Source organism: Chaetura pelagica, unplaced genomic scaffold (assembly GCF_000747805.2).
Source record: "Chaetura pelagica isolate M959 unplaced genomic scaffold, ChaPel_1.0 scaffold347, whole genome shotgun sequence".
NCBI classification, from domain to species: domain Eukaryota; kingdom Metazoa; phylum Chordata; class Aves; order Apodiformes; family Apodidae; genus Chaetura; species Chaetura pelagica.
Genome location: NW_009954096.1, coordinates 495,548 through 507,167, shown reverse-complemented (window position 1 = coordinate 507,167; position 11,620 = coordinate 495,548). Strand labels below are relative to the sequence as shown.

The following is an 11,620-nucleotide window of genomic DNA, read 5'->3' as shown; positions in this document are numbered from 1 at the left end:
TAATAATAATAATAATAATAATAATAATAATAATAATAATAATAATAATAATATAAAAAAGCCATTTCACCCAGCTTCCAGCACCTCCAAGTGATCTATAATTGAGGGACTGAGGTCAACACGACTTGGGGAAGGATCTGGAGCTGGGGTTTCATGAACTGTGCGAGGAACACACGGCTTGAAACCTGGTAATCACACATCCTTCTCCTCCCCCATCCTCCTGCCTCGTCATGGTAACCCCAGGGAAAAGGGAAGGGCATGAGTAAGCACTCAGGAGAACTGCATTTGTTGTTGCTGCTCTCATCCCCCCATCTGCTGCTTCCTTCCCCCCTCAGAAAGCCCAGCGTTGGTCTGTGGTGGCCGTTGCCATCCCTGTTAATCCCCCTGGCTCCTGGTCCCTGCTGAGGACTGAGATAAGACCCCTCCCCTGCGTCGTGTTTTAATCAGAAAGCCCCAGATCCACAGCCCTGGGGTGTGATGGAGGCAGGGGCTGCTAAACCAACTCCTTTGCTTTGCTTTGCAGTGGCCCTGCAGCAAATGGGGGGCACACGGGGAGGGCTCTCACGCACTCCTCCCTCTTGAATCAGTGCAGGCAAGAACACGTGCCAAAGTGTTCCTTCTTTTTTTATTTCCCCCCCCCAGACCCAAACTGGGCTTCACTCGCTGCCACAGAGCAAAGGAGACAAGGTAAGTAACTCTGGGCCATGACCCAGCTGGCCTGGGGCAGCCAGGAGGCATTTTAGCTGGCCTCCCCAAAAAGCTCAGATCAGTTTGATGTACAGATGTCTCCAAGCCCTGGGTGTCACCACCCAGCACCACTTCATGTGCACCATCTCCATCCCAAGTTCTTCCCATTTTTTAAGCCCCTGGACACACTTTGAAATGAGTTTGCTGAGGCACAACCAGCACGGGAACTGAGGCAACTACAGGAAAAGCACCTAAGGGAAAAGTACCTTTGTCAGCATTGCTAAAAACCCTCAACTGTCCCCCAGGAATCCCCCCAAATGTGTCCCTCTGCCTCTCCTGTCATATGCTGACTGGGACAGCCTCCTGCAGAGCTCCTGCTGCTTGCCCCTATCCAAGCCCATGGACCTGCAGCCTCCCAAAGGCTTTCCCAGGCTCCTTCTGCATCTAGGGGTCATGTAGGGCAGGGGACATCCTAGCAATGTGTCCCTGCTCCAAGCACCATCCTTAACTTTTGGGTAGTCTCTGGGTTTCTTCCATCATCTCTTAGGCACACAACACACCTGATGGCCATGACCCATCACCATAGGGGTGTCCACATGCCTGCCCAGGGGCTTGCAGAGCTCCAGAGCCCCAGAAACACAGCAAGACCACAGTGAGGGAGGAGAGGGGACAGGCATCTTCTTAGGACAGGGGTTCATGTAATTTCACCACCAAGGCTCTTCTTTTACCCAACAGGAGAAGACATTTTGCATCACTGGTGCATTGCATCAGGCCTGGATCTGCAGCCTCGGGTTTCCCTTGGGTGCAGGGTGATGCAGGAGGAGATCAACAGCCTGGAAAACACCCAAGAGAGAGGTCAGACTTCCTGGAGATGGAATGAAGGGGAAGGGGTGTCTGGCAGAGGGGCTGGGAAAAGGACACAATGTCAACTGTTGTCGCTACCCCTACAGCTTCCTGAGCTTTGCTGTCCCACGATTGTTCCACGCTTTGGAGGCTACAGAAGCTGAATGAAATCCATCACAATTGCCAAAGGAAGGAAGAGGAAAGCAGAGAGAAGGGGAAAAGCTGCTGCTGATGTTCCTTGGTGGGTCCTCCTGGCCTAGATCTTGTCCAACAGCAAACCACCAAATGTGGGTTAGGTCTCTATTCACTTGACCTGATAGGACTCTCTCTTGCTATGATTTAAGCTCAAGTACCTCCACGTTGGCATCTGCCTGTGGAAACAGCTGCCTTTGCAACCTCTCCTGTGAATACCTTTTTATTTTTAGTAAATCCCTGCTGCATCAGTGGGGAAAACAATGTCAGACACACAGAGGCCAAAAATAGATGTTGTTCACCAGGAGAGCTGCACCTGGAGAGGTCCTCTGTTCCTCCAGCCATGAGGGACACCTAAACTTCTCACCCTGGGCTAGCAGCTGCCTGGGAGATTGGAGGCTGTTTTTAATTAAACAATTAATGCATGCATCTGATACGCATGACCAGAGGGCTGAAACTCCTCTGGAATGGAGGGAGGCTGAAAGAGCAGGGGTTGTTCAGCCTGGGGAAAAAAGAATCATGGAATCAAGGCTCCAGGGAGACCTTGTCATGGCCCCCCAGTATTTTAAGGGGTCTGTAAGAAAGATGGGGACAGACTTTCTAGCAGGGTCTGTGGGGACAGGACAAGGGGTGGTGGTTTTAAACTGAAAGAGGGGAGATTCAGGTGAGATACAAGGTAGAATTTTTTTACACTGAGGGTGGTGAAGCCCTGGCCCAGGTTGCCCAGAGAGGTGGGAGATGCCCCATCCCTGGAAACATTCCAGGTCAGGTTGGACAGGGCTCTGTGCAACCTGATCTAGTTGAAGATGTCCCTGCTCACTGCAAGGGGATTGAAATAGATGAGCTTTGAAGGTCCCTTCCAACCCAAACCCACCTGTGATTCCGTGATCCCACACTAGTGGCACGTGCACAACCCTTCCTCATGAAAGGCCTGGGCTGCTGGGTTTGTTGGCTGTGGGAAGGCTTTGATGTCCTGGTGCACGTCCAGGAGCCACTCATGAGCCATTCTGGAGGACTTTCCAGGTTGGTGGAACCCCAGCTCACCAGCAGGAAGACCTGTCAGCATCTGCTGTGTTTGACTGGGCAGAGGCAACCCCAGATACAGGAGCAGAGGTCACAGCTCTGGTTCTTGTAAAGGTGCCAGGCACAGCAGAGATGCAGCTGGTCACTGGTCCCAGTGGCAACACAACAGCTGCAAAGAAAAACAAACACCAAAGCTTTATGGCTTACATAAATCCCACTCTCAGCTTCCAGCTTCCTATGTGCCAAGGATCCATCTTTTGGGGCTTTAATTTATCTGTTTTCTTATCACCAAGAGCACCATGAGCCACCTTCCCACCATAACAGCACTTCTTAAGAAGTAATTCAGACTTCTCAGAGAGAAAACACAGAACATGCTGTGCTTGTGGGATAAACAAACAAGGTTGTCCCCTGCTGTGCTTCACAAGGATTGATTCTCCTCCTGTCTGCTCAGATTTATGGGATCCTGTTGCATTTCTGGGGTCCCATAAATGTTTCAGCAGAGTCCACCCTCCAGGCAGTGTCCTGAGAGCAAGGGATGTTCACACTGAGAAGAAACTTGCTGCCTAAAAAGCTCTTCATGGAAAATTTATGGATAGCACCAGCCAGGGATAAAACAAGGCTGGAACAGAAGTTTCCCACTTTTTACCTTAGGACGGAAAATTAAATAATAAATCATGATGGTGATAAAAAAACCCCCCTCCTACTCCATTTATCCAAGTTCCTCAGGCTAAAAGATCTTAGTTCTTCTCAAGTGCTATTTTGGGAGGAGAGATGTGAAGATTGTCTCTGCTCTTAAACTGTTGTTTTGTTCTCCTGGCAAAAGGCAGCCCCCAAGTCAAAGACAACAAAAAGGCAAGTTGCTTCTCCAGCAAGCTGAGGTCTGCATGTTCATACCACCATGAATCTGGCACCACAAGACACAGGGTGGAGATGCAGGAGGTGATGGAGACACAACACCCTGAGATCCTGCAAGCACAGGAAACGTACCACAAAAATAGCAATGCTGACCCTGAGTGACCCAAACCTTTCTTCTTGCAGCCACTGCCCTTTGTAAATGAGTCACAGAGTCCTCAAATGGATTGGTGTGGAGGGACCTTCAAGACCATCCAGTTCCAGCCCCCCTGCATGGGCAGGGACACCTCCCACCAGCCCAGGCTGCTCCAAGCCCATCCAACCTGCCCTTCAACACTGCCAGGGATGGGGCAGCCACAGCTTCTCTGGGCAACCTGGGCCAGGGTCTCACCACCCTCACAGCAAAGAATTTCCTCCTCATGTCTCACTTAAATCTCCCCTCTTTCCGTTTGAATCCTTTCCCCCTTGTCCCCTTCCTCCCTGCCCTTGTCCCAAGCCCCTCCCCAGCTTTCCTGGAGCCCCTTCAGGCACTGGAAGGTGCTCTAAGGTCTCCCTGGAGCCTTCTCCTCTCCAGGCTGAACACCCCAACTCTCCCAGCCTGTCCCCAGCCCTCAGATCATGAGAAGTTTGGCTAAGAGATGAGGCTGAAGGTGACTATGAACTGGAAGAGGTTTATTAGATATTTTACTTGCAATATCTGGCCACCATTTCCATGGTGTTACTCTGTCTGGCTCCACAGAACAAAACTCAGGTCTCACCCACCTACTGACCGTGTGTTCCAGGAGGTTAAAGGCAGCAGTTCCTAAAGCTTTTTGGCAGTGTCAGATCTATCAGTGGGGAGCTTGTCTGACAAAAGGCAGGAAATAATTACCTGGAGTGATGTGCTGGCTTCTCTCCTCTAACCATGCTCTGGAAAGACTCTGCAAAGGGGGAATAGTCTGGATGTGTCTTACGATCATAGAGAAATTCAGGTTGGAAGGGACCTCAGGAGGTATCTACACCAACCTCCTGCTCAAAGCAGGGTGAGCCATGTGATCAGATCAGGTTGCTCAGGGTCCTCCAAGGATGGAGAGAGTGCAACCTTCCTGGGGCCTGTACCCCAAACATCAAAGGTTCCTCTGGGACCTGTTCCTTTCCAAAGGCTTCCCCACAGCCACCACCTGCACAGCTGTCCTGCTGGGTGGCCACCAGCCCTACACCCACCTTTCCCCCCTCCCTTTGATATAGTCATTTCAGGCTCCAGATGAATGGAGGAAGCCAGGACCTGCAGCACTTGTGTGTGGCCTCCCCTGCATCTCCTTATCTCCAGGAACAGATTCCCACCTCTCCCATCCCGCTTCCTCCAGGGCCCAAATCCCTCCCTGTGCTTCACCCTTCCAGGAGCCTCCTCTCAATGCTGCCTGGGGATACATTTCCTAAAACATGACTGAAGCCAACAGCATCTGCTTTTACAGCTCTCCAGCTTGCTCTCAAGTCTCTGCCTGTTGCCTCGGCCATCAGGATGGGGAGAGGCTGCAACTTTGGGCAATGCAGCTTCTTCAAAGGCTGGATGAGGAGGCAAGGAGCATCTCTGAGCCCCTCCACACTCAGCAGAGCTCCTCAGCTGGTGGCCCTGGAGAGCTCTGAGATCCTCCTAAGGGGCCCACAGAAGGTGACTGTGGAAGCAAAATTGTCAGCATGCCTAGATTCACTTCATCGCATCATATGGGAAAATGTCTGAGGGCTCCATGAAGATATGAAAGGGAAAACAGCCAGAATGTCTCTTCATCTGGAGTTTTCACTCTCTGGACTCCGTGTTTCCAGCTTGCAGTGGTTTCTGTCTCAGAAAGGCTGGGAGCTGACAAGGCCAGGGATGTCAGGAAGGGAAAATCCACCTAAGATTTTCATCTCCTTTTGCCAACGTTTCATTTAAGTGAGATATCCCTGCTGCCAATGCCAAGGTCTTCAATGGCTTCCCACCCACCTCCATGCTCAGTCCACTGCTGTCCACCCCCTTTGCAAGAGCAGGGACCCAGCAATGGTGCAGTGGGAATGGAGACCTAACTTTTCTGAACCCATTTCACTGAGGACATTTACGTCCTCAGACTCCATCAGTTATTTCCATCCTGCAGAGTCACTGCTGCCCTTCCATCTCCTTTGGAACCTCCAACTGCATCCTGGGCTACATCAAAAGAAGTGTGGCCAGCAGGGCCAGGGAGGAGATTCTGCCCCCCTGTCTGCTCTGGTGAGACCCCACCTGGAATATTGTGTGCAGTACTGGTGCCCCCAGCACAGGAAAGATATAGACCTGTTGGAGAGGGTCCAGAGAAGGGTCACCAAGATGATGCAAGGGCTGGAGCAGCTCTGCTCTGGAGCCAGGCTGGGAGAGTTGGGGTGTTCAGCCTGGAGAAGAGAAGGCTCCAGGGAGACCTTAGAGCACCTTCCAGTGCCTGAAGGGGCTCCAGGAAAGCTGGGGAGGGACTTTTCAGCAGAGAGGGCAGTGACAGGACAAGGGGTGATGGTTTTAAGCTGAGAGAGGGGAGATTTAGGTGAGATATTAGGAAGAAATTCTTCACTCCAAGGGTGGTGAGGAGCTGGAATGAGTTGCCCAGGGAGGTTGTTGATGCCCCATCCCTGGAGGTTTTTAAGGCCAGGTTGGATGAGGTTTTGTGCAACCTGATCTAGTGATTCCCTGCTCATGGCAGGGGGGTTGGAACTTGATGATCTTTGAGGTGCTTTCCAACCTTAATGATTCTATGATTCCATCAAATGCAGTTCCTGACCAGGCTCCCTGTGGAGTTCCCTTGCTCTCTGCTGAAGCAGTACCTCAGTGACCACTTCCCCATGCATTCTGTTTGTTGGGCCCAGGGGAAGGAAGCAACAATGAGATCATTTGGAAAGCTGTTTCTTTTCCCTTCTGGCTTGGCTTGCCCAGCGGGAAGCTGGGCCTGCTCAGCAGCTTCAGTTGAACTCATTTGCCCTCATCCATGAAAATGAAGTTGATCATTAAACCAGCAGCAGTCCAGCCTCTTCTTCCATCCTGCCTCGGACCAGTGGAAGGAAGCCTGAGCTCACACATTCAGTCCTCTTTGGTGGAGGAGCCGTGGGAACCAGCAGGGACTCACGGGTGGGACAAACCAACAGGGACACCTCCCACCAGCCCAGGTTGCTCCAAGCCCCATCCAACCTGCCCTTCAACACTGCCAGGGATGGGGCAGCCACAGCTTCTCTGGGCAACCTGGGCCAGGCTCTCACCACCCTCACAGCAAAGAATTTCTTCCTCATGTCCAACCTAAATGTCCCTTCTTTCAGCCTAAACCCATTTCCCCTCATCCTATCACTACACACCCTTGTAAGAACATCCCGAAGTGCTACACTTTTCTTTGTACACCTGCCCACACAAGATCTGAGAGGGGTGGTTGAATCCCACGGAGCCCACACACTTGTCACTGTCCCCTCAGGTCACTCAGTTTGCTGGGCAGCAGGGAAAAGACGTGGATGTTTTTCCCATTCCCCGAGAGACACAGTGCCCAGCCAGCTGGGCAGCCTCTTCCCAAGGGGTTTTCCCATCCCTCCAGTTCACACTTGCCAGCTTTCCTTTGGGAAGAGGCCTTGTCAGCCCATTTCTAGAAGCCACGAGTGACACCCAGAAGCAGCAGCAGGGTTATTTATGTTTCTCTGCTCCTCAGCTGGAGGCAAAACACACAAAATGGTCTCGAGCAGCTACTCGCACAGGGATGCAGGGCACACAGGCAGGACTGAGATGGCAGCTCTCTTTAAGCAGAGGCTCTGAATGCCTCCAGACACCAGGAGAGAGAAAAAAAAAACACCTCATTTTAAAAAAAAATTAATAAAATCACATGCTTTTCTTCCTAGTGTCTTATGAGCCTCCTCCAATGAGAAAGTGCTGTGAGTCAGCTGTGGGCATTCTAATCTTTCCTGGTGTAAAAGCTTTCATTCCTGCAGGTATTTTCAATAAAAGCACAAAATTGTTCAAATCATCTCTTTTCCACCACCATCCGATGCAGCTGCATCTGAGATGGAACGTGTCAGCATGTGCCTGGCAGCTAAAAGCCCCCAGAACACAGAAAATAGTTCTTTTTTTTAGCTATTTCTCCCTTAGAGCTGCCTACGCAAACACAGAACACATCACGGAGATTTGTGGTTGTCAAAGCACCTACCGGGGTCACACTGCACTGGCCCCAGGGCAAAACCTGGCCAGGATTATGTGGACATGTTAGAGCTGGGCTGGGAGGACAGAAAGGAGGAGGGTGTTCCTGTGCCAGACACACCACCAGGTGGGTCAGGAAGCAAAATCCATCATCGCAAGCTCATGAGAGCACAGCAGGGATGTGAGAATTCTCATGCTCTAGTGCATGCAAAAGGCTCTGGATGCTCAAGCAGAGAAGCTGGTAACATTTTGGATGGAAAACAGCACCCCATTTCCCTCTTGGACCTCTGTGGCTTGCTCCCTTGAGTCAAAATCAGCTTTTTGCAGCTCCCGTCTCAGCAGGCAGCACAGGAGTTTTCAGTCCTAATCATCAAATCCCAGACTGGTTTAGGTTGGAAGGGACATTCAAGACCATCCAGTCCCAGCCCCCTGCACGGGCAGGGACACCTCCCACCAGCCCAGGTTGCTCCAAGCTCCATCCAACCTGCCCTTCAACACTGCCAGGGATGGGGCAGCCACAGCTTCTCTGGGCAACCTGGGCCAGGGTCTCACCTCCCTCACAGCAAAGAATTTCCTCCTAATATCTCATCTCAGTCTCCCCTCTTTCAACTTAAAACCATTATCCCGATCTTCCAATCTTGTTAAACATGCAATTACATTTCTTAGTCTCACTGTACAGCAGCTCTTCTCCTTCTTCACTCCCCAGGGGCAGAGCATGAGCCCTTTGTGAACATCTGTTGGCTCCAAGACCCATAGGGAGGTGGGGCAGCAGCCACAAGCCAATGCACAGAGGTGTTAGCAAACCATGTCCCTGTCTCCTCTTCACCCTAAGCTGGACTTCTTTGCTTCAACACTCACCACCAGACATGAATCACAGCCTTGTCAACTGGTCAAGTCCCAGCGTTTAGGAAGAGCCACAAACCAAAGCTGCAGGCTCAGCCCCTGGGCCCATAAACAGCAACAGGGGCAAAGCTCCTTGTCTGGCTTCCCCAAGAAACCACCTCCTGGCTGTTCCCAGCACCGTGGTGGCACCTAGAGATCTGTGGGTCCCTGACAGATGGATAAATATCTCTACACATCCCAGCTGCTCCCAGTATCCTCCCAGTCTTGCCTCCCTTCTCCAGTTTTATATCTGGAACTAATTTTGCCTTCATCCTGATGAGTGAGGAGATAATTGCTGCAGCTGGGCTATTCAGCCCATTCCAAAGAAACCCTTTTCTTCATTAATTCAGGCAGTGATTACACACTCGGAGCCAAATTTCTCCTGCATGTAACCCCATTAAGGCAGCTCCTTTCCCCCGGGGAAGGGCTCAGCCCTCTGGTTAAATAGAGCGTCTGCATTTCTTTGTCGTGTGGGAAACAAAGGAAGAAGCTTTGTTTCTTTTTTTTTTCCTAAATAGGAAAATAAAAATAAAAACCAAGGAAACCTGAGGTCTTCCTGCTTAAAACAAGCCACTTCAAATGCAATTAGAAGTGATCTAGTCTTCCTCCGGGGTCAGAATGGCCATATTGTTGTCTCAATATACCTTAAAAATAGTGTGTGTGTTCTAGGGAGGGGGAGGAGGAGGGTGCCAGGCATGGCAGAGATGCTGTGTGTGTGCCTGGCAGGTCTGGGGACAATGATCCAAAACTGTTTCCCAACCAGCTGGGAGAGATTTGGAGTGGAGGAAGGGTTAGTGCAGAGGAGGGGACTGCATAGAAACAAGATGAGAGCTAAAATAAAAGGGTGAGGGGGGAGCTGCCTGGGCTTAATCACTGTCACAGCATCTGCAGAACAGTCTGCAAAGCCCTTCGTGTCCATGCTCTGTCCCTTTTTACCCCCCACACGAATAATAATGTAATAAAACAAGAGCAGGTCTGAGCTCTGGTGATACAAAATGAGATTTGGTGGTTGCTGGTTGCCCTGGCTGGAAAATAATAACAGGAGGAAACAGGACAGTGCACTGAGGAGGGTGTCTCTGCAACCTGCAAGTGGAGTCGGTGTGAATACAATTCTTATCTAAGCAGCACAATAATGCTCACTGTTTACCAGCTAAAAGGAAGCTAAAATTAGGAAAAGAACCAGTGTCCTTCACCCAGGCCACAGAAATAAAATGACCCTATTGTCAAGGGAAAGGCGTGGGGAATCTCCTGTCTTTGACCTTGACTTTGACCTTGTCTGCCTTCTCCCTTCTGCCACCCTGAGCTTTTTATCTAGGGCTTTACCTTGCTTGATCTTTCCAAAGGGAACAATAGGGACAGAGCTGTCAAGTTCAATGGGAATTTAAAGCTGTCACCCACCTCGGGAACAAAGGGGCTGTTTAATGCACCAGCCTCCTGGCAACACTCATCTCAAGCACAGCCCTTCACCAAAGGGCTCTCCTGCAGCCCTTCAGATGAGAACCTGCCATTGATCTCATTACTGACCATGCTCCCAAGGCCCAGCCCTCCAGCTGCTGCCAGCTTTGGGGTCACAGAAGCAAAAAATCACAGAATCACTGAATTGTTCTGGTTGGAAAAGAACTTTAAGATCACCAAGTCCAACCAGAACCCAACTCTACCAGCCTTAACCCGACCCTCTCAAGCCAAACCATGTTCCCAAGCACCACATCTACACATCCCTTCAACACTTCCAGGGATGGAGACTCAACCAGTGTTTAATTCCCCTTTCAGTGAGGATTATTGTTTTAAAAATACCTAATCTACACCTGCCCTGGAGCAACTTGAGCCCGTTTCCTCTTGTCCTGCCACTTGGTACTTGGGTCCTCTGAAGGCAAACAGTAGGAAATCTTGCAAAGGCCAAACACCCTCATTTTTCTTTTGTCAGAAGGGGTGTTTTTACAATCAGGTGGCTCATAGGAGACAGGTAGCTCTGATCACCACAGAGCCCCATGGCTGTGCTCACCTTGTGCTGATACTGGGTGCAGAGGCACCCACCTCTGCCCTTTCCCCACTGGGACTTTAACTCCATGGTGCAAATCTCAGCAGTATTTTCCCTTCCATCAAAACTATGGCAACACCTTGGAAATCTTTGCTGGAATTCCAGCTCACTACAACATGCCAGCAGCTGGGCAGGGACTTTGCACAAGTGTTTGTAGCAAAAGGAAAAGGGGTAATGGGTTAAAAGTGGAAGAGGGGAGATTTAGGTTGGACATTAAGAAGAAATTCTTTGCTGTGAGGGTGGTGAGACCCTGGCCTAGGTTGCCCAGAGAAGCTGTGGCTGCCCCATCTCTGGCAGTGTTGAAGGGCAGGTTGGATGGGGCTTGGAGCAGCCTGGGCTGGTGGGAGGTGTCCCTGCCCATGCAGGGGGGTTGGAACTAGATGGTCTTTAAGGTCCTTTCCAACCTGAACCATTCTATGATTCTATAAAAATGTACCTTCAGACAACAGTTCAGGAAAGAGGACATTAAGATCCTACACTTCCCCCTTCAACATCACCACGGGCAGTAGGAATGATCTGTGCATCATCCCAAGTCTCCTTGTGACAACTAAAGCCAAGCAGGCTCTACTTCAACCATGTCATTGCAACTGACCTTCTCCAGGAAGAAGGCACAGTGTCCATGTCGCCATAAGAGGTTTAGGATGAGCTAGTTAGAGCAAGCTTGGTGTAAAAGTACCTACTGACTTAGAAAACTCTTTATGGTTTTTAAAGCCTGGACATTTGCCTTTGCTCTGCCATCCTGGAAGGGCCTTTACAGAGGTGGTCAAGATGGCTTTGTTTTCATGGGTTTCAAAGGTGAACCATAAATACAAATCGAATGTTCTTAGAACCATAGAATCCCAGACTGGTTTAGGTTGGAAGGGACCTTCAAGGTCATCCAGTTCCAACCCCCTGCATGGGCAGGGACACCTCCTACCAGCCCAGGTTGCTCCAAGCCCCATCCAACCTGCCCT

At 50.6% G+C, this 11,620-nt stretch overlaps 1 protein-coding gene across 1 annotated transcript in view; it reads right to left on the bottom strand.

Annotated features, from left to right (window-relative positions):
• Positions 1–11,288, bottom strand: part of LOC104392891 (chromosome unknown open reading frame, human C20orf194) — a 103,829-nt gene extending 92,541 nt beyond the window's left edge. The window contains exon 1 of the mRNA XM_010002328.1: positions 11,260–11,288. Within this exon, the coding sequence (XP_010000630.1) occupies positions 11,260–11,288 (29 nt within the window). The remainder of the gene's footprint in view (positions 1–11,259) is intronic.
• Between the last annotated feature and the right edge of the window lie 332 nt (positions 11,289–11,620).